The sequence below is a fragment of the Sapajus apella genome, unplaced genomic scaffold, assembly GCF_009761245.1.
Source record: "Sapajus apella isolate SASKATOON/1434 unplaced genomic scaffold, GSC_monkey_1.0 scaffold25, whole genome shotgun sequence".
Lineage (NCBI taxonomy): Eukaryota > Metazoa > Chordata > Mammalia > Primates > Cebidae > Sapajus > Sapajus apella.
The window spans coordinates 13,363,701-13,385,124 of NW_022436965.1; the positions used below are offsets into that span (position 1 = coordinate 13,363,701).

Here is a 21,424-nt window from a genome sequence, read left to right on the forward strand (position 1 = left end):
CAAAAAGAGAAGATGCTCCCCATCTTTGAGACCAGACCCATGCTGACAGAGCAGGAGCGTTCCTCCTTCCCCGGCCCTTTTCTCCTCACCTCCTTTCTTGTCCCCACACTGCAGCACATATCACTCCATTCTGGGAGACAAAGCCAGCTCCATTTTTGGTGAGGAGGGGAAGTAAGAGTCAAGAATGCTTCTGTCTTCTCCATGGCTGCAGCTCAGCTGTCGAACACTTTGGAGCCAGCTGCCCTCCAGAAGGGTAGACTATGGTCTGACATTTGCTTTCTTTCTCTCAAACATTTCACAATATACATTCTCTGTACCTTTTCAAATCATATCCTCCTCAAAGAAGCAAGCCATGCATCTTTTTCTAGTGTAGGCAGCAGCTCTGATATTGATAAGACAGGATCATTGCGGCAGCATTGCTTGGTCATGCCCTTAGTGCTGCAAAGCAACTTATTCTGGGTGAAGGGGGACTCAAGATGATCATGCCTTAAACAAATAGCATACACACAACTGTGCGAAGTCAGGAGGGAAAGCACACAAACTCCAGCATCACTTTGCTGTTGCCTGATGTCATCAGACTGCCCCCCAGGGGATTTGGTAAAATACTTTAGTTGCTTGGTTAATACTGGCATTGCATGTATTTTAGCAAGCATGGTCAGAGAGAGTCACTTCAACATGCACATGTCTGGAGAAGGACAGAGGCAGAAATACTTGACTTACAATATACCTTTTATCCCTCTGATTGGTCTATACTGACATATCACTGTCCCTGCTAAATAAGGCCCAGAGTACCCATCTATAAGCTTAGCCTTTTATAATTGTTATCCTTTTAACAAAACATTTATTTCTGCTCATGGCACCCTGCTCCCAGGGCTGCAAAGAGCACACATACAGTTCTTTACAGAGGGGTCTGTTCAATCACGTTACAGTGCATTAGCTTGAATATTAGTTAATATTTGGCTTAGGTCTATATACCCTGGATAAATATGTACCATGAAGAGGCACTGCTTGGTGAGGATAAAAGTCCTCTGAGCTGGAACCACAGCTCACAAGTTCATGTTCCTACTAGGCAGGAACACCCGAGGCATCTGTGGTTTGGGCAGGGTGCTGCACATGCTTGATTCTTCCATAGGCAGCCTGCTTCCTGCATACAGCTGTGAGCACAAGCACACATACATACACACATTACAGACAGCATTCAACCGTGTACCCAGATGATCATAGAAATAGAGATCTGCTAGATGATACCAGCACATCCCACCTTTCAGCACAGCAATGTTCTTCCCTACTGTATCCAGTGCTCTGCCAGGCTCAACTCGATCAATGGGGCTTCTGCCACCACCCTGGGGAGACTATTTGCAACCTACAGGGTTCACTGTTTGGAATTTTATTTTCCTGACAGCATGTGCATGGGAAACATACCATAGGCTCTGTGAACACGAGAATATGGATATCGTGCATCGTAACCTCAGCTCTCTGGGGTCCTTCCCAAATAGTGAACCTCCCCGTGTCAGCTGGGCAGGCAAAAGTCCTCATCATCATCTGCAATTACGCAGCCCTATTGAATTTTCTGAAGCTAATAGGAGTTGCACTAACTTTGAGGACTTAAACCAGGCAAAAGCAATATAGGTCAGGCAGAGTGCCCAAACCCTGAGACAGCCATGTAACACCAGGAGGCAATACCAGAGTGATCTGTAGCTCAGCCCCAAAGTCCATTGCTCAGCTCTATAAGACAGCAACTGAGAGAGGTGGAATCATTCCCTCTGCCTGCAACTGCCAGGCACCAGGGCAAGAGGGTTGTATGAGAGCAAAATGGTCCCTTTACCAACGGACACACCAAAAAGGACAATGAAAAGAGGATAGAGAAAAATCACCAAAACCCTGCACTGTTACCTTGAATCCTTGCAAGAGCCCTCCTTGCTGTATCAGCTGCTCCCCAAACCTTCAACGACTGGGAGGAGACTCCTAAAAGATTCCAGGTTTTTGTGCAACATCTCCAGTGGCAGCTTTCCAAAGTTTTTACTTCATGATTTCTTGTGGCTCTTTCTCATTTGGGGAAACGCGAATGCCTCCCCCTCAGCGTGTGAGAGGGAGCGGATGTCTCTTTTCAAATTCTCTTGCTCCCCGCTTTACTGTCGGTACCGCCGCCGCCGCCACCGCCGCCAACGTTAGACCATTTGCCTGCTGCCTTCCCGCTGAGCAGCAAGGATCCCGTTCTCCCACAGAATCTTTGAAGTGGGGCTTCAGCACCGGGGCCCGGGAGCACACGGGGTGGGAGAGGTAAGGAAAGTGTAAAACCCAACTGCGGGAGTCCCCTGTCCCTCCGCAGAGGAGAAACCCAAGATTTTGCCTTCTTTCCAACTCTAAAGACACTCACCTACCCCTTCTCTCACCCGAAATCACTGCCTTGCACATGGGCAGAGACAGGTCCTCTGGCTTCACCGCTCCCTCTGCTGCCTGCAGACCTGCTCCTGACCTCAGAGCGCACAGCAGGTGCACATCCCTGGGCAAGTCCTAACGGGATCCTCAGAGCTCAGCGTAGGCGCTGCCAGCACAGCAGCGAGCGGCTTGCGAGGCAGGCGGATCGCATCCCAGAGCTGCAACCCAGCGCGTCCCTGCTCCGACTCTGCACTCCGTACCTAAGCAGTGTCACCTGCAGACTCAGACACCAGATGAGTGTCTTAAGATAACAATGCTGCCCTGCCTGCCTCTCTCTTTCTTTCTTATGCACGTAGGTTGGCAGCCAATGGGACACAGCGCCACATTCCCCACAGGTGCCTATTGGCTGGGCGGCTTGGCAGGGGGCGGGCTCTGAGCCTTACCGCTTTCTCCTTTGGTGAGCTGGCAGGCTGGGGTACCAGCTCTGTTAACCCTCCCAGCGTTGCAGCGGGGACTTTTTGGTTTGGATAAGGAAGCCTTGGGTACATTCACGGCTGGGGCGTTGGACGCTCTAAGAAGGCTTGGGAACAAGAAGTAGCTGGGGAGCTAATTACATTTTCTTCTAATCTTCCTGAGTTACAATAATCATTTGTCCCAGCCCATTTTGTTTGCTTGCTTAACTAGAACTGCCAGAGATTGGGACCCATCTGAGCCATTTTCCATCTAATTTGAGGTTTCATTTGGTTGTTTTGTGCATTTTAGCCTCTTGGATTAGTTAATTAGAAATGAGTCCCCAAGTGAGAAATAGTACGTGTACACACACACACACACACACACACACACACACACACACGCCCCAGAGATCCAAGGGGAGAAAGAGGCAAAAGAGAGCAAGAACCCAGTAAGATGGCTAGAGAGTGAAACAGATTTAGAGGCCCAGACAGCTAAATCAGGAAACATTCTGCCCCCACACCAGGACTGTAAGGACAAGGCAAAGAGGAGAACTTCAGGTTTCTGGGGAGAGATTAAGTTTAAAAAATGTCCTTCCAAAAAAGGGAATTGTTTTCCCTAGGGTGTTTTCCCTCTGTGTGTCTCCTTTCACTTCTGTGTGTGTCAGGAAGAGGGACTGCATCTCCGTTTAGTTTTTAAGGGAAGACTAGAGAAATCAGAACAGGACCAGCCTTGTTTCTGTGAAGCAGGTGCTGTTGCTGGGCCTGTGAATTGAGAGACAGGGAGGGAGGGAAAAAGGGAGGGAGGTGGAGGGAAAAGGGAGGAAAGGGAAGGGAAGAAAATATTAACTTTATATTGAAGTGTGAAGTATATATTTTTGATGTCCAGATGAGGGTACAAAACTGAAATATGTACTGCTAACTAGCATATTATGCTAGATTTTGGCAAGAGCATGGGAAAGAGAGTAATAGTTGAAGAAAAATCCAATTCAAGGGAAGAGCTGGGGGCTGGAGCTGGGGAAGGTACTTGGGAGATTCACGCTAAGTCACGTGGTGGGGGAAGAATGAAGAAGATAAATATATAGTCAGAAAGGGAGAGGAGTCTTTCAATTGAATTTCCATGAATGGAGAGGAACATCAGAGATTATTTTGTAAAGAACTGGGAAAGAAAGTATGCAGGGATTTCATGAATGTCTAAGTATTACACATGGAGATTAGCTAAATTGCATCAAGTAGCCATAAGTTCTGAATGAATAAAGAAAATTTAGAAATAGTATCTCACATACATCCCCATAGATTCACACATCTATCACTTTCATCTATATTTTCTTCTCTGTATCTTTTACAAGTTTGAATTTCCTTCTGCATACTGCAGGTATCTGTTTGCCTAAGCTACAAAACATTCAGAGAATGGTGGTGCCACAGGGTCCTGAGCTCTCTGTCTAGAATAAAATATTTAAGCCAACCAGTGAAGCCTAAATCTATTGCTACTCAACTGGTGAGTTATTTACTTTTGTGATTTCTAGAGACAGAGACCCGCTGAACTTGTCCCAAGTGAAACACACTGAGATGCTGAGGTTCTTGTACAGTAGCGTAAGGTAGTGGGTAAATAGAGGGAGGGGTTAAACAAAGAATTGCTGCATTCAATGGAAAGAAAGTTAAAATTTCCAAAATCTGTAATAGAGGAAAGAAGCGAAGTTAACAGATAAGAAGACAACTTGAAAAAGAAAACTTGCTGTGCTTTCTTTTCCTTGAAGTCTGAAGCCATGTAAAAAAAAATTAAAGAGGCAAGATATGCATTAAAAATTGCCAGAAGGGTATAGTTTGATGAATTCTATATAAGCATCAATGTAACCATTACTCGCTTTATTTCTAGCACCCAGGGAAGCATGTTCCTGAACCTTCTCAATCAAAACCCTCTAGTCCCCAGTGATAACTATATTCTGACTTGTATCACCAAAGATTAATGTTACTTGCTCTTGAATTTTGTAAATATAGGATCTTAGAGTATACACTCTTTTGCATCTTGATTCTTTCACTCATCATTATGTCTGTTAGATTTATTCACATAGTTGCATATTTTATTGCTGTGCACCGTTCCATTACATGACTACATGACATTTATTCATTCTGCTCTTGATAGATATTTGGGATGTTTCTGGGTTTCTTTGTTGGCTATTATAAGTAAACTTGTTATGAATATTTTTACACTTGTCTTTTGGTGGACGTATCCTCTGGGAAAACACCAAGGAATGTAAATCACTTAATTTGCTTTGACTACTACACTGGAGAAAATCTCCTGAAGATGACTCTGAAGACTATTTTCTTGCCAAAATAATTGAATAAGGTGATAGTGGCAAAGGCTATCACTACTGAGTACCAACTAAATGCCTAAAATGTGTCACATTCTTTACATATGTCATCTCATTTCCTCCTCACAACCACCCCCGAAACTGTGTATTATTTCGGTTTTGAAGATAAGAATATTGAATTAAAGACACTGTGTTAGGAAATAGCTCTTTCTCTCCTGAGTGCATGTGTATATATCTGCATATATGTATGTATGTGAGGGGGAGAGGTAAATAAATGCTCAGGGAATGGAGCTAAAGAAAGGGAAGTGATGGAAGTTCACACTGCATTGGTACAGCTGGAGACTGGCTTGGAGAGATGGGACAATGTGAAGAATGAAGAGGGTTGCATTCCAGGTGGACAGAATGGCATGGAGGGAGTGAAAATAGGAGGCAGACTTTAATTTGATTCAGAGAGATGTGTGTGTGTGTGTGCACGCGTGTGTGCATTTGTGCGTGTGTGGTGGGAGGATAGAGATATAGTGCAGTGAGCAAATCTATCTAGAAAAACAGTGTGAGATTTAGAATAAGAGTTTTTAAATTTCTAAACCATAGGGTTTGAACTTTATCTTATAGAAAAAGAAAAACTAGAATGACATAATGAAAGTTAGAGTTCATGAAGATCAATCTGGTAGTTGTGTACAGAATACGTCGATAGGAGGAAAAGCAATCAGAATCTATTTAATAGTCAAGGAAAGTGGCCATTGGCACTTAAATACAGGAAGGCGGACCTCAGAAGAAAAGTCAAGATTGGAGATAACAGAGCTTGCTGTTTTATAGTGTTTTAAAGAACAGAAATATTTCTGAGAATTAATAAATGCCATGAAGTCATGTAATGGACTAATACACAGCAATAAAACATTCAACTACATGGATAAATCTCACAGACATAATGATGAGTGAAAATGTTAAGACACAAAAGAGCATATACTCTAAGATTCCATAGTTACAAAATTCAGGAGCAAGTAACGTTACTCTTTGGTGACAGAAATCAGAAACATTTTCTATGACCTACAGGGGTGGGCAGAGATGATTGGCCCCTTTTGTTGATGGGGAAACTGAAGAAAAGAATGGTCCAAGCTTATCTCCAAATAAGAATATTATAAAGTTAAATCTTGAATCCAAGTCTATTATTTCCCTCTATCGTTATGCCACGACACAAAGGTAATGATTAAGATGCATAACATTTCCCCCCATTTCATTTAAATGTAAAACATCATCCAGTAGAGATGGCCTCGTTTCTACGTACTTCAACCTTTACCCATATCTCTAGGTATTTAATTCCCTAAGAAAAGACCATGTAACATTATTTCCGTTTTTACAGTAATCAAGTACCCTGGAATAATATATTCTCTTTAAAAAAAATTCTACAGCTTCTTTTGTTTGGTTCTTGTTTAGAGAAAGAGAGAGAGAGAAAGAGAGAGAGAGAGAGAGAGACAGACAGAGGTCTAGGAAGACTTGAAATACCAACTACCAACTATTCCCAACTTAATATATGTTTTAAGAAGACTAGATACTGACATAGTAGAAAATCAACCTAAGGGGTTCACTTGGGCTTTCTAACATGACTCAAGACTCTTCAGAAAATTAAAGAGAAAGATTTTAAAGTGACAGTAGATTATATGCTACACAAAAGCAGGAGGAGTATTTTTCTAGTTGTGCTTAGCCTAATGCTTAGGATATGGTAGGTACACAAACATTTGCTGAATTAATTATGGTGGTCCATAAAGCCAGTGATTATCCATGGGTGCACCCTAGTGTACCATAACTATATAGTGGAAAGAGCAGCGGGCAAAGAAATCTTGTTCATGGTCTTAGCTCCATAGAAGATAGATCACTATTTCATGGGTCTCAGTTTCCTTATCTGTTAAATAAGAGATTGGATGAATACATGGTCTGGTACTTACATGTCATTTCTCACATTCTAGTACTGAGGGTGTTTTCCTATCATCATTCAATGGCAAATAGCCTCGCATAACTAAGTTTAATACTAGATTTTTTTATGCTAGAGAGAATAGAATAAAAGAGATATCATGGGGTCTTTATCTCACTCAGTATCTCCTAGGGGGGCGATAACAATGAGGATGAGTTTTCAAAAGGTTGTTAGCTGATATATCTTTTTTACAGTAGTTTACAATGCTGCATGATAAGATACCTTGGGATTAATTCCCAGATAAGTTAGGTATAAAAACTCAACCAATAAAGTTTTTGTTCTTCTTTTCTTTATATATGTGGTAAATGATCTTTCACTACTTAAACATTACCTTAAATATGGCTTATTTTCTCTATTCAATTAGTGAAATCTTGTAAAATATAAGGCAAGAGCTTTTCTTTTTTTTTTTTTGCCTTTTAAAGAACATATTTTCGCATATGCCACTAAATTGACACCAAGGAGAATGAAAATGTAACTTTCTAGAGTAGGGTTCGTCTTTTAGAACAGTAGTGCATTAAATTTCTAGAGTGAGAACCACAAATAGCACAGTCTTCATAGCACCTGGTATTCAGGCTAGCATTGACCCAGTAACATCGGAGGGATACACTTTTGAAATAAGTTATTGGTTATGTGAGAGAAAATTCAGTTAAATGTTAGATTTGAGAATACACAATGTTACATTCCTACCACTGTTTATTGCATATTGTCATCATTTTTAAACGGCAACATTGTTGAGCACTATTGAGAACGGATCTTACATGGGTTTTGGTGGTGGTGGTGGTAGTATTCTTCAGAATACTTATTCAGGGTGCTGAATATCTGCACTGTTGTACTCTTGACTGGACTGGGATTGACTTAGCTCATGCCCAAGGGTATTCTTTTATTACTTTTCCGTCTGTTAAAAATGCTTAGGAACTTTGGTTTTTCTCACAATTTTCTTTCAGCTTTGTTTTATTTACTGGATTCTCTAAAGGTTCAAGATTTCTTTGAGCTAACTCTGCTATTTTTTCCCTATCAATTATAGTATTCCCCAAATCATCTTTTTATTGGCTACTTCAGATAACATTTGTGATAGAAATGAAGAAGCTGAGAGAAGTTGCAAGTAAAAGTTTTGGTCTCCTGCTTAACTGTGCGCGTTGCTCTGTTGTGCATATCTATCCATCTATTTAGACCAGTATAACAAATACTTTCTTTAAATATTTTGCAAAGTTAGTGCTAAGTAAAAATATGCACATGTGCATTCCTCCCAGCACCCATCTATCCAATGTACAACTCCAACTATTGGGTAAAAAAAAGACAAGACTCGGACAAGCTATAATACATTCATAAAACCATTGGGGGAATTTGCATCTGGAAAGCATCCCCCCCTCCGCCCCCGCCACCCCGCCACCCTGCTTTGCAGAAGTGCCTTTTATGGTGTGTGCCCGTGTGTGCCTTTCTCAAGCCTTCTGGCTGATGATGCCAGAGGGAAGATTTTACATTGCTAAGATCAATTTATTAAAAATGCCATGCAGGTAGTTCATAGCCAAGAGCCTTGCTCTCGTTGGAGGATGCAACGGAGGAGAGAGGCAGGAACACCGGCAGCCAGCTGGGGGCTGACCTGATTCCCTAGAATCCTCAGCTCCCTTCCTCTTTCCTCTCGACGTCCTTCCTTCCCTTTTTCTCCTCTCCCCCCACCCCCGCTTTCCCTTCTCCAGATAAGCAGCTCCGGAAAACAAAGAATCGGGCTCTCCAGACATCAGAGCTTAAACCCAGCACTCAGCAAGCGGCATCTCATTCCGGGGTCCAGGGCTCTCCCGGCTCCATCCCCTCCCTAACCTCCCCCGCCTCCCGCGCTCGCTCGCTCCCTCCCAGCTCGCTTCCTCCCCCACCAACGCAGCTCTAGGAGGAAGGCGGCCGGGGCTCAAGATGGCTTTAGCCCGGCTCTGCGCCCTGCTCGCCTGCTGCTGGGGGCCGGCGGCCGTGCTGGCCACGGCCGCCGGCGACGTGGATCCAGCCAAGGAGCTGGAGTGCAAGCTCAAAAGCATCACGGTGTCGGCGCTGCCCTTCCTGCGCGAGAACGACCTGAGCATCATGCACAGCCCCTCGGCCTCGGAGCCCAAGCTCCTCTTCTCGGTGCGCAACGACTTCCCGGGAGAAATGGTCGTGGTGGACGACCTGGAGAACACGGAGCTGCCCTACTTTGTGCTGGGTGAGTCCCGGGGGAGGTCGAGGCAGTCGGAGGCGCTGGACCAGCGCCCCCACCCCCAATCCAGCTCCCTCTACACACCCACTCGCTGACGACCTCCCCTCCCCCACTCCTACCTCCCGGATCCGCCCCACTCCCGGACCATTCTCCACACCCACTTGCATACTAGCGCTTCTGTGCACCAGACTTCTCCCCAGATCCGACCTGGATGCTGGGCCTCCTCTCAGCGACCCTACCCCAAAGGAACAGGTTGCATGAGTCTTTCTGAAACCTCTCCCAGCCTTGACCTCCCAGCTTTGATTCAGGAGCACATCCACACAGCACTTTTTGTCTGCTACCAGCTCAACTCCCATAATCCCCTCTACCCGCTCCTTGGCCACATGCTCAGCTCTTTGCTTCACACACCCTGGACACCCACACCCATTCACAGCACTTCCTGGGGGCTTTATAAACAGGTATCCTGTTATCACCTTGCCAGCTATGTGCAGGCCAGATTCTAGTCTTGATTCATGGAGAGACCTTTGTCACCAGGCTACTGACACCTTCCCTTCCAAACACTCAAGTTTCTTATACCCCAGCTGTTCATTCTGGGAAGTCCTACCTGTGCTTAGATGTCACAACCCCCTCATTCAACCACATCCACACATGCATGTCACATCACAGTTGCTTAAAGACATTATACAACTGTAGTCTGTTAATACTGGTCTCTTCTTTGTTCCCAGGGCCACCTTAGATAGGCATAGGCATTCCTGCACACAGAGTGACCTTTCTAGGCAAGGGTCTCTTCCTTCCTTCGTTTGTTTTCATCTCTCTCTTTTTGGTACCAACACTAATTTTCTTAGGTCACCTTCAGATAGTTGAACTCCTGCCACTTCAGGTTCTGGAACCCACACATTGCTTCAAATCATCCCTGTTTTCTACTACGAATCTGCAAAGATATTGTGGTCCTCCTCTAGTATCTTGCAAAGCACCTCAAGTTCATGTCACTTAGCCAGATTTCCCTCACTTCTCCACGTGCAGATGGAGCTCTCACCCTGCTGTGCATGCCTACCTTGTAATCCATTTCTTTAGCAGTGTTGCCGATTATTCTTATTTTGCCCAGGAGAGATTCAAAGAAAACTACATGTCAGTCTCTAGATCCAAGGAAAGAAAAAAAGAAAATGCCCAGGAGGCTGTTCTATCTACTTAATACCCTACCAGCTAGAGTTCCATTTGTGGGAACATGGTTTCCTGATGGCCACATGTAGGCTAGAGCCACATGTGGAATTCTAACACACCCCTCTTGCTCGTCCTTCACAGGAGATGTCTTCACACTGAAAACATTAGAAAGTGGGTGAATAAACCCCTACTTTCCAACCCCTATGGAAAAGCAATTTCAGAAATTGCCTGGTCCTTTGAAAAATTGCTTTACAGTTCCTGAAGTGCAGTTCACAGGTGAACCCATTAAACCCAACCTACACTATTGATAGGATTATTTGTTTTTACATTCAAAAATACCAGTAACATAATAAAAACTGGGGACTAGCTGGGAATGAGAGCATTGTGGATATGCTGCTCATCAAAATGTACAATTACTGGCTTATTCAGAGGATGGAAAGTTCACATTGAAGTCATGCTGATGTGCAAAGTACAATCTGTTCATCATAGTATATAAAAATGAGTAGAGAGAATTATGTGCTTCTAAAGAGGCTGTTTTGTGCTCTGCTTGTAGTGTTTACTGTGCATGAAGAGGTACATGTATGGTGCTTAAAAAAAGGGAAGGCTAGCAGGTATTCCAAATTTCACTTCTTTTTTCACAGAATCCCAAAACCAGGGCCTAATGCTGTGATGGGCCTGCTAGGAACCAATGTGCACACTGAAAACCCAGATGTTAAAGAATGGGTTTTCTGCACCTCTATGCAAAGCTGCCTACTGCAGTGTCCTGTTGGGGTTGCCATGGTAACCTACTGCAACTTGGCATTTACACACAGGCACACAGACACACTCTCACTTCATGGCCAGATGCACTATTTAAATGCATTGATTGTCTCCCATCCTCCCAGTCAGCGCGATATGCTCAGAACAGAGAAGGGCTGGTACCTATTCTTTCTGGCTTAGTATGCTCAAAGAAAGAAGAAATGAGTTTTAGTTTGGGTGGGTGATTAAACAGATCTGGGCAGAAAGGAAGAGGAGTCCAAGTTTATGGTGGATAAACTCAAAGGTAGTTCCTTTTCAATTTAACTTATGTGGCCCTGATCATGCAGCTCACAGCCAATAGTGAGGGGTGTAGTGACTTTGGTTTAGGGATTTCCCTACTTATATCTTTGGAACCTCATTTACTTAATCCATCCCCTGGAGGAATCTGAATCAGTCACTTCTAGAAATTTATTGAGCTGTACTTGCTCAGCACTCAGAGACATTACTAGGAAACAAGTTACAAAAACAAAAGTCTCTTGCCCTCAAGTGCTCTCTAGTCACTGGAAACAAAGATACCTGTAAGAGCTGTTAAGTAGTAGAACCTGATTGTGTGGTATGGCTGTTAAGGGGTGGAGGGGTGCTATGGAAGGATTTGCTGGCATGACAAGAGCAGACCCCGTGATGGTCATGGACTTGACCAGAAGCTTTGACTAAAATCAGATCCTGTCACTCCTTTGAGTGAAAACAACAACAACGAACAAACAACAACAAAAACAAGCTTGGGCTTCCTTTTGCCTCTAGGATCAAGTCTTGTTACTTCACTGAGGCCAACTAGGGTCTTCTCATTCTTATTGCAGTCAAATTCAACAGCCCCTTATCCCTCCAAGCCTGCCATGGCCTTCTGGGCTTTTTCAAGGATTTGCACATGCTAGCTCCTCTGCCTAGAAGGTTCTTTGCCCCTTCTCTACTAGGTGGTATCCATTCTTCCTTCTAAACCATGCACATGTTATCTCTATGAAGCCTGTTCCATGTCTGTGCTCTTTGCATGGATTAAAAAAGAAAAAAATCCCCAAAGTTAAAAGTAGATTAGATTTGGCTTGGACTAGGAAAGGTGAAGACATTTAAGGTCATGGAGAAAAGATGAGCAAAAGCATTTGGTGGTAGGAGTGAATATGGAAATGGCGTGCATATGGCATAGTGTGGGGATCAGCCTGGCTGGACAGAGCCTTGTGACATGAGACTAGTGAGGACTGGGCCTGGCTCTGTAGAGTGGCACATGGCTCTCCACTTCAAAACTAGGCAGGGAGGGCTGACTTGACATAGAAAACATTGAAATCTGGCTCCTAGAGGCTGTCTCAGCCCTCAGCCATGGCAGTTTTGCTTGTGGTATATTCTGAGTAGAGGGGAGGAGTCAGTATCTCCTTTTCCCTGAGGTAGAGTTTGCAAATTGTGAAATTATGACTTTTAGGTACATTTTGTTTGACTACACATGGTTTTTAAAATGCTTTGAATGTGAATGTTTTTAGTCAGGTCTAGATTGCCATACTTCTCACAAATACTGATGGTTCTGTGCCTGATACTCTTCTTCATAGTACTTACCTGGTAACTCAGCTGCGTCATCTAACCCTAAACCCCTGCTTTCAGATGTGGTTAAAAGCCTCAAAAGTGTTGCAAAATAACTGTCATTTCTAATTTAAAATATTTAGGCACATAAGCCTTAGTATCCTCTCAGGAGATTTAAGAGATTTGCCAAATTAGTCAACAAATATTTCATATCTGAACTAAAATTTCATATTTCAGCTTTCAAAGCAGTAGACATTCCTGCTTTGGAGGCATATTTGATTTGGAGATAAGGAGTTAACCTGAAGTGTGGCTTCCAGGTTTTCTGTGCTGTGAACAGAATACATTTTTATATCAGTCTCATTACTATTTGAAGGAGAGACCCTTCTATTTCACCCAACAGTTGAGCTTTTGCATGTGTACAACTTAGTGAAGAAAGGTGTTTCTCTTGTGCCTTGGCATTTTGCTTTAGCTGTCATGGCTTTTGATTGAAGAAGGTATTCCTGAAGATAAATCAATCAGCCTACAGAGATGTAGTAAGTTCCCACATGCAAGGTGCTATTTAAAGTGTCTGGAGCAGGCAAGTGTGGCGGTTAAAAGAATAGGCTTTGAAGATAGATTTGCTGTCAACTTCTGGCTTTCCACCTATTCTAGCAGTGGAGAAAACAGAAGAATGGGGAAGTTAAATAACTTATTCAGGGTCGCTTAGTGAACACTTGATGGATCCATCATTTGAATTCAGGTCAATATGATGTTTAAGCCTTTCTCTAAGCTACTATTTTACATGCCTTAAAAGTTTGCAAAATCTTTTCTTATTCATGGTTGAATAAAAGGAGCCCTGACAATGGTTAAAATAGAGAGAGCACACTCATCTAGTTTGTATAGAGGAGTCTTTTATGATATTTATTCAAATGCTTATTGAATATCCTTAGCTATTGAGTGGTTTCTCACACTATCTTTAATAACTTCATGAAAAAATAGCTAAGTAAATGTACTTTGCTAAGAAGAGTTTGGGAATTCTTATAGTTTTCAGGTTCGAGTAGCCATGTTTCCATATTCCTGTGGTGACATGTATGGGACTCACAGTCATGATAAACAAGGTAGGTAGGCTGCGTGGGGATATAGGTAATCTGTTCAGCGCCCTTCTGAAGAGGGCCCTACGGATGTACAAACTGAGAGTCCCAGAGAGAAGGCTCCCTTGTTAAATGGAGCTATCCAGAAGGTGGGTGGTTTTAGCTACTTGTCCAAAGCCAGTGATCTTTGTATTAGGTTGTCTTGTGCTTAGAACTTATTTTCAGGGCTCAGTGGAACTGTTTAAATAGCAGTTAGTGAGCTTTCCAATTGGCTTCAAAGGTAATATTGGACATAATCTACTTATGAGTGAGCTTTGGCCTGATAGGAAACAGTTAAAACACCCAAGTATCCCCAATTCTTTTCACACATCTCTCCATCTTCCCATTTGAGGGGAAACTTTAAAGTATGTTTCTGTTCCTTCTTTTTTTTCTCCACTACAATGAGCTACCTAGGTTAACAGTAAATGCATTTGTATAGATTGGCAGCCCCATCCAAGACAAAGTAGATGAATAGTAGTAATCCTAAGGTAGGGTCTTCAGCACTTAGGTAACTCATGCTAGCAGAATGTGCTAATTTATAGTATTGGGAGGGTTATCATTTACTGTTTCTCTATAGAAATTTAGATTTTTACAATGAAGGAATTTTGAATGTGAGTGATGAATTCTATAACACGTTACATGCTTTTTAAGATGTTGGTAAGATTTGAATTCAAGTCTTAGAGTTTTTGAAAAAAAAATTTTTTTTTTAATTTTTTTTTCTTTTTTTTTTTTGAGATGGAGCCTCACTTTGTCACACAGGCTGGAGTGCAGTGGCATGATCTCTGCTCACTGCAACCTCCTCCTCCCAGGTTCAAGTGGCTCTCCTGCCTCAACTTCCTGATTAGCTGGGACTATGGGTGCCTGCCACCACACCTGGCTATTTATTTATTTTATTTTATTTTTTTAAATAGAGATGGGCTTTCACCATATTGACCAGACTGATCTTGAACTTCTGACCTCAAATGATCTACCCGTCACAGCCTCCCACAGTGCTGGGATTACTGTCATGAGCCACTGCACTCTGCCAATTTTAGTTTCTTTATTCATCTTCAGAAGCAACATTGAGGTCTTGTCTTATAGACACACTATATATACACATATATATCATATATCTGTATACACACATGTACTTTTTTCTTTCTTTTTTTAGAAATGTAATTAAAAGGCTAGGAGTTTCTCACATTAGGGCCAGTTTATGAGAACAAAATTTGGCAGCTTTTCAGCAGGGACATGTGAAGTCTTCATTTCTTCACTTTTAAACCAGTTCATGTATATAGACACAGATGGCAAAAAGAGCAAGTTATGAGCTTGTTGAAGATTAACTTGCTCATAAGAGATACAAGTTAAGGTCTATGGAAATTTCGAATGTACTACAGGTTGACACCTATCATCATTTTATTACTTTAAAAAATTATTTAAAAAAAATATTTCAATAGCTTTTGTTACATGGCTATCTATCACCATTTTATTCCTATTAAAAATATGAAATAGTTGATATTTTGTTTTTAATCGTGTACACTTTAAACATTTAAGAAAAATACTCAAAGTGGTTGTATAGATCTCTAGATTTCCAAGGAACAAACAATTAAATTGTTGTTGATGGTAATCTAAACTGACATTACAACTGTTGTGAAATGATTTGTTATTATATAGTAAAGGTGAAAATGTGTGTTCCTGATGATTTTGCAGTTCCACTTCTAGATATTTATTACACAGGAATTCTTACATGTATATATGAGAATATTTGTTAGAAATAGCAGAACCTGGAAGCAGCCATTATCAGGAGACTAGAAATATACAGGGCGGTACCTTCATCAGTGACAGATTAGCCAGGAGAATAAATGAGTTGTAGCTACGTATATCAATGTGGGTAAATCTCACAAATGTAATGTTAGGTGAAAATAAGCAAATAGCTAAAAAAAATATGTATATATAGTACAATTTTATTTGTATAAATTCAAAATAACATTGTTTAAGAATACATACAAATGCAAAATTTTTATGAAAATCAAGAAAACAAAAACAAAATAAAAGATGAATGTTACCTCTTGTAGAAAGGGAAGACTGTGTGAAAGGAGAGGGCAAAAAAGAGAGCCTCAAAACTTCTAGCAGTACCTGATTTTTTTTTTCCTTTTTTGATTAAAAAAATTACAAATTACTTTTTGATTAATTTTTTTAAGAACAGGTTTAGGCTGGGTGTGGTAGCTCACACTTGGAAGCCTGGTGGGTGAATGGCCTAAGCTCAGGAGTTTGAGACTGGCCTGAGCAACACGGCGAAATCTCACCTCTACAAAAAATACAAAAGGCAGCTGAATATGGTGGTGTGTGTTTGTAGTCCCAGCTACTCGGGAGGCTGAGGTGGGAAGATGACTTGACTCCAGGAGGCTGAGTTGCAGTGAGTGGTGATCCTACCACTGCACTCCGGCTGGGACAACAGAGCAAGACCTTGTCACAAAACAATAACAACAATAGCAACAACATTTTTAGATTTATAGAAAAAACGGGAAGATAGTACAGAGTTTCCATATACCTTATACCCAGTTTCTCTTGCTATTAGCATCTTATATGAGTGTGATACATTTGTTACAATTGAAGAACCAAGGTTGATTCATGATTTTTAACAAAAGTCCACACTTCATTCAGATTTCCTTAGTTTTTATCTAACATCGGTTTTCTGTTCCAGGATCTCATCCAGGGTACCTCAGTACACTCAGGCATTGTGTCTTCTTAGGCTTCTCTTGCCTATGACAGCTTTCAGACTTGTTTGTTTTTGATGACCTTGACAGTTTGAAGAATACAATCCAGTATTTTGTGGAATGTTCCTCAATTGGTGTTTGTCTGATGTTTTTCTCATGATTAGACTGGAACTAAGGTTTGGAGAAGGAAGCTATAAAGTGTCATTTTCATCAGATCATATCCAGGGTGCATTCTATCAATTTATCACTGTTGATGCTGACCTCACTCACTTTGTCGAGGTTGTACTTGTCAGGTTTCTCCACTGCAAACTTACCTTTTACCCTCTCTCCATTCCTTTGAAGGAAGTCACTGTGCACAGACCATTCCAAAGGAATGGGAAGCTGTGGTTTACCTTCTCGAAGGCTGGGTATCTACATAAATTATTTTGAATTATGCTACATGAGAGAATTGCTTATTTTCTTCCATTTATTAATTTACTTATTTATGTCATATGGACTCATAAATGTTTATTTTATACTTTGGGTTTTAATTCAGTACTTTATTGATTTTATTGCTCAAATTGTTTGTCTCAGCATTGGCTAATGGGAGCTCTTTTAGTTGGCTCCAGTGAATCTTTGACATACCCCAGTCAATGTAGGTTTTTGTTTTTTGAGCACCCTCTTGCTTCCTGTCACTACAAGCTTCTCCAGGGTCATCTTGCATATTACCTGACCCTATTCTAGAATCAGCTATTTCTCCAAGGACCCGTGATTCTTTTAAATGGAGGATGGTGTTAGAAACCAAGATCTGGGAACTAGGTGTGCTTGTTGTTACAGGAGTGTTGTTGCTTCTAGGCCCTCACAGCTGACAATATATGTCAAAGCAAGGAAATACATGTCTTTACTAACATATGTATACATCTATCTGTAAATATTTCTATATTCAGCCATCTGTGTCTATATTAACCTAATCATGAGTTCATACTGATGTCTCCAGCTTTAATCCATTATCTAATTATCACTACCTAATTAACATTAGCTATCATCTAATTAATTCATGAATCATCTAGCTTCCTCCCCTTCCTTATCCTACTCCAACAATGAGTAACCTGGCGCCCACCATCTGCCATCCATTTATTTAGTTTTTCAGTTTCACTGTGAATTTATTACAGTATTGGAATTGTTTGCCCATACCATAGTGGTACAACTTTATCAGTGGTACTGCAGTTTTTCTGTACAATTTCTTTTGTCTTTAGTTCTCCTTCCAGTGAAGTTGTTCATACATTGATGATATAGTTAGTATTTTGTCACATTCTGCATTCATCCTGATCTTATCCAATCTCCTAAGTGATTTCTTTTTGTTTAATTTGCACATATAAAGTTGGCTCTTTGTTCCCTAAAGTTAATGAATTTTCACACATGTATGGTGTAATATATCCAAGTTATAGAATCATACAGAACAGTTTGATCACCCTACAAAATCCCCTACCCTTCATCTATTTAATCCTCCATTCCTTACTTTCAGACTCTGGCGACCACTGCTCTTTTACCATCACTGTAGTTGTGCCTTTTCCAGAATGTCATATAATGGTAATAAAGCATGTAGCTCTTTTAAACTTGCCTCTTTTTCTTAATATCATGCATTTAAGATTCATTGACATCTTTTCTTTTCATGGCTTGGTAGCTCAGTTATTGTTATTACTGAATAATACTCCATTGCATGGAAGTACCATAGTTTGTTCGTTTACCTATTGAAGGACATCTTGGTCATTTCCAGTTTTTGGCAATTATGAATAAAAATACTATAAACATTAGTATGCAGATTTTTGTGTGCTTACTTTTTTTTGTAATCTCGTACAGAGATTTGACTTAATCGTATTTCTCAGTTCACAGCATATTTTATCCTAGGTCTCTGAAAGCCCTTACTCCTTCCAGTGGTTTACTGATTTGTCTGTTTGCCTGTTTTCCTTTATCCCTACTCTCAGTTCCCACTTATCCTTCCCCATAAAAAAAATTCTGACTTTCCTAATGCTTATTTTTTTTTTGGTATGTGTTCTTGCAATAAGTCAGTAGTTGTTTTGTGTTAATGTATTTTAAATTCAAGGAAATGGTGATGTGATATCATGTCCACTCATACTACTTTGTATAAATATAGCCCAGCCCTGTGCAATAGGGATTTCCATCATAATGGTAATATTCTAGATCTGCCTTATCCAGCATTGTACATCTGGCCACATGTAGCTCTTGAACACTTGAAATATAGCTAGTACAACCAAGGACCTGAACTTTTATGTTTACATTTTAATGAGTTCAATTTTAAATAACTTCATGTAGCTAGTGGCTACCATATTGAACAGTGAATGCATAAAACATGCCCACCATTGTAGAAAGGTTTATTGGACAACACATGTCTTGTCCATTGATTCTGACTGTTGTAGAGCACTCCATGATGGTCACCTATTACATTTTGCCAGTCCTCTCAGTGACAGACATATCCAAGTTGCCTCCTGCTTCCCATCAGTATAAATAATACTGCAGTTATCATTTTTGTCCATATTTCCTCAAGGACTTTTGTGAAAATTTCTCTGGGATACATAGCAGGAGTAAAATTGCTGGTTTAAAAATATTATGCATATTTAATTTGGCTAAATACTGCCAAACTCTGTTCAGAATGGCTGGATCAGTCTGTACTCTCATCAGTAGCATTAATATTTGAGGGTTCCTATATTCCCACACTCCTACCAACACTTAGCATTGTGTAGTGTTCTAATATTTGTCAATCCACTGAGTGTAAAGTGACATCTAATTGTTGTTACTTTCATATTTTAAGGACCATTTTAGATACGAGGGAGGTTATCTCTTTGACTGTAACATGAGTTGCAAATACAATTTTTCCCAGGTTATTGTATGTTTCTTGACTTTGCCTATGTTTTTGTTTGCTTGTTTTTTTGGTTGGTCCGTTTTCTAGAAGTCTTTGAATTTTGTGTAAATGAAGATATTATTTCTTTTTGACTTCTATACCTTAAGTCTTCATTGAAAAGGTCTTCTTCACTTTAAAGTTATAAAAGTATTCACCATTTTTTTTTCTGAATACTCTAATGGCTTTATTTTTTGCATTTAAATATTTAAATGTATATGTATGATATACAGCTTTATCCAAGTATGCTATATGAAGTACCTACTTTAGCTGGTGTCTTAGTTCATTTTGTGTTGCTATAAGGGAGTACCTGAGGCTGGATAATTTATAAAGAAAAAAAGACTTATTTGGCTCACAATTCTGCTGTTTGGAAAGTTCAGGATTGGGTATCTGCATCTGATCAGGGCCTTAGGCTGCTTCCACTCAAGGTGGAAAACAAAGGGAAGCTAGAATGTGCAGAGATACCTGGTATGATATCATCACAAGAGAGAGAAGCAGAGATGCCAAGATATTTTTTTTAAAACAATCAGCTCTTAGAGGGAACTAACAGAGCAGTAACTCACTCACCTCCAAGGAAGGCATTAATCTACTCATGAGACATCTACACCTTCAACCAAGAACCTTCCATTAGACCTTACCTCCAACATTGGGGATCAAATTTTAATAAGTAGCTTGGGAGAATAAACATCCAAACTGTAGCAGTTGCCCACATGGTTATTCAGATGTTTCAGTACCATTTATTAAATAGCTCATGATCTCCCCTCTGATTTGAGACGCCACCTTTATCATATAATAAATTCCATAATACATTTAGGTCTATTTCTGAGCTTTTATTCTGTTCTGTTACTATCATGTGCATATACCACATTGTGTTAATTATTAAAACTCTGTAGTATGTTTTCATATCTGATAGGACTAGTCACCCTTTGCTGCTATTCTTTCTAGAGTTCTAGCCATTCCTTTTTTCTGCATAAACTTTTAACTGGCTTCTCTGGTTCTAAAAATGTAACAAGAATAACAAAATTAGTGGTATTTTTAATTATAAACCTTGTTAAAATTTTAAATTAATTAATAAATAATGAAATCTCTTTGAAGTTGGGTTTTTCTGTCTATGTAAGAACTTTGTGTGTTTGCATTTGTTTGAATCTTCTTGTCTGCCTTTAGTAGAGCTTTAAAGATTTTTTTTTCTCATGTGGTTCTCACACGTTTCTTATTAGATGTACTTCTAGGTGTTTTATCTTTTTGTGCTTTTGTAAAAGTAGTGTTTTCTTATTTATTTTCCAAAGGATTATGCTTTATGTATATGAAAGCTGTTAATGTTGTGTGTTAATTGACTGCCTTTGCTTGAGGGAACGTGATGCTACAGATGTACACCATAGCAGTACCCAGTGGAATCCTTTTGCTGTTACCAGTTTCTAGGTGGATTTTGAATTCTAAATACAACAAAATTCTGATGGTTAACCTGCCACCCTGTGGAACCTGTGTATGTGTCGCATCTTTTGGAGTTATGCATTATAAATCTGTGTACCTTCTGTGGTCCTAACTGATGGCTTCAGATTGTCCCATTCTCCCTGGGATATCTATTTTTCCCCAAATATAAATTCTGAGAACTGAATTTTTTTCTTACTCATGTTTCCCCATCATAGTCTCATCCTGTACTTTGACCTCATTATCATTCCCATATGTCCTCTCCTGTCCTTCCTTATTTCTCTGGATGGCTCTTTCAGTCTACCACCAATCAAGGACATAACCTGAAAAAGCACAATGACAAAGCATGGCTGGTTTATTGAAAGGTTCCTTTTGCACAAACACATGGGAACAGTGTCTATTTCCTTTTTCGCTCCACTGCTGCTTCTGTACCACATGTTCTTAGCAGGAAGCCCACAGATGGGTTACAGGGTTCATTGGGTATAAAATTTATGCAGAAGGGCAACTTCTTGAAAAGAAGGTTCACAACTTAAGTCATA

At 40.6% G+C, this 21,424-nt stretch overlaps 2 protein-coding genes across 4 annotated transcripts in view; one reads left to right on the plus strand and one right to left on the minus strand.

Annotated features, from left to right (window-relative positions):
• The window catches only part of BRINP2 (BMP/retinoic acid inducible neural specific 2), a 110,704-nt gene extending 107,956 nt beyond the window's left edge, over window positions 1–2,748 (minus strand). For both annotated transcript variants that reach the window (XM_032291318.1, XM_032291315.1), the window contains exon 1: window positions 1,894–2,748. The gene's annotated coding sequence lies outside the window, so the exon portion shown is untranslated. The remainder of the gene's footprint in view (window positions 1–1,893) is intronic.
• ASTN1 (astrotactin 1) overlaps window positions 1–21,424 on the plus strand; it is a 320,149-nt gene that overhangs the window by 7,862 nt on the left and 290,863 nt on the right. The window contains exon 1 of one of the 2 annotated variants that reach the window (XM_032291313.1): window positions 8,508–9,300. The exons of the other annotated variant lie outside the window; for it this stretch is intronic. Coding sequence (XP_032147204.1) covers window positions 9,018–9,300 — 283 coding nt within the window. The 5' untranslated portion in view covers window positions 8,508–9,017. Of the gene's footprint in view, window positions 1–8,507; window positions 9,301–21,424 lie in introns of those variants that run through there. 2 annotated transcript variants of the gene reach the window in all.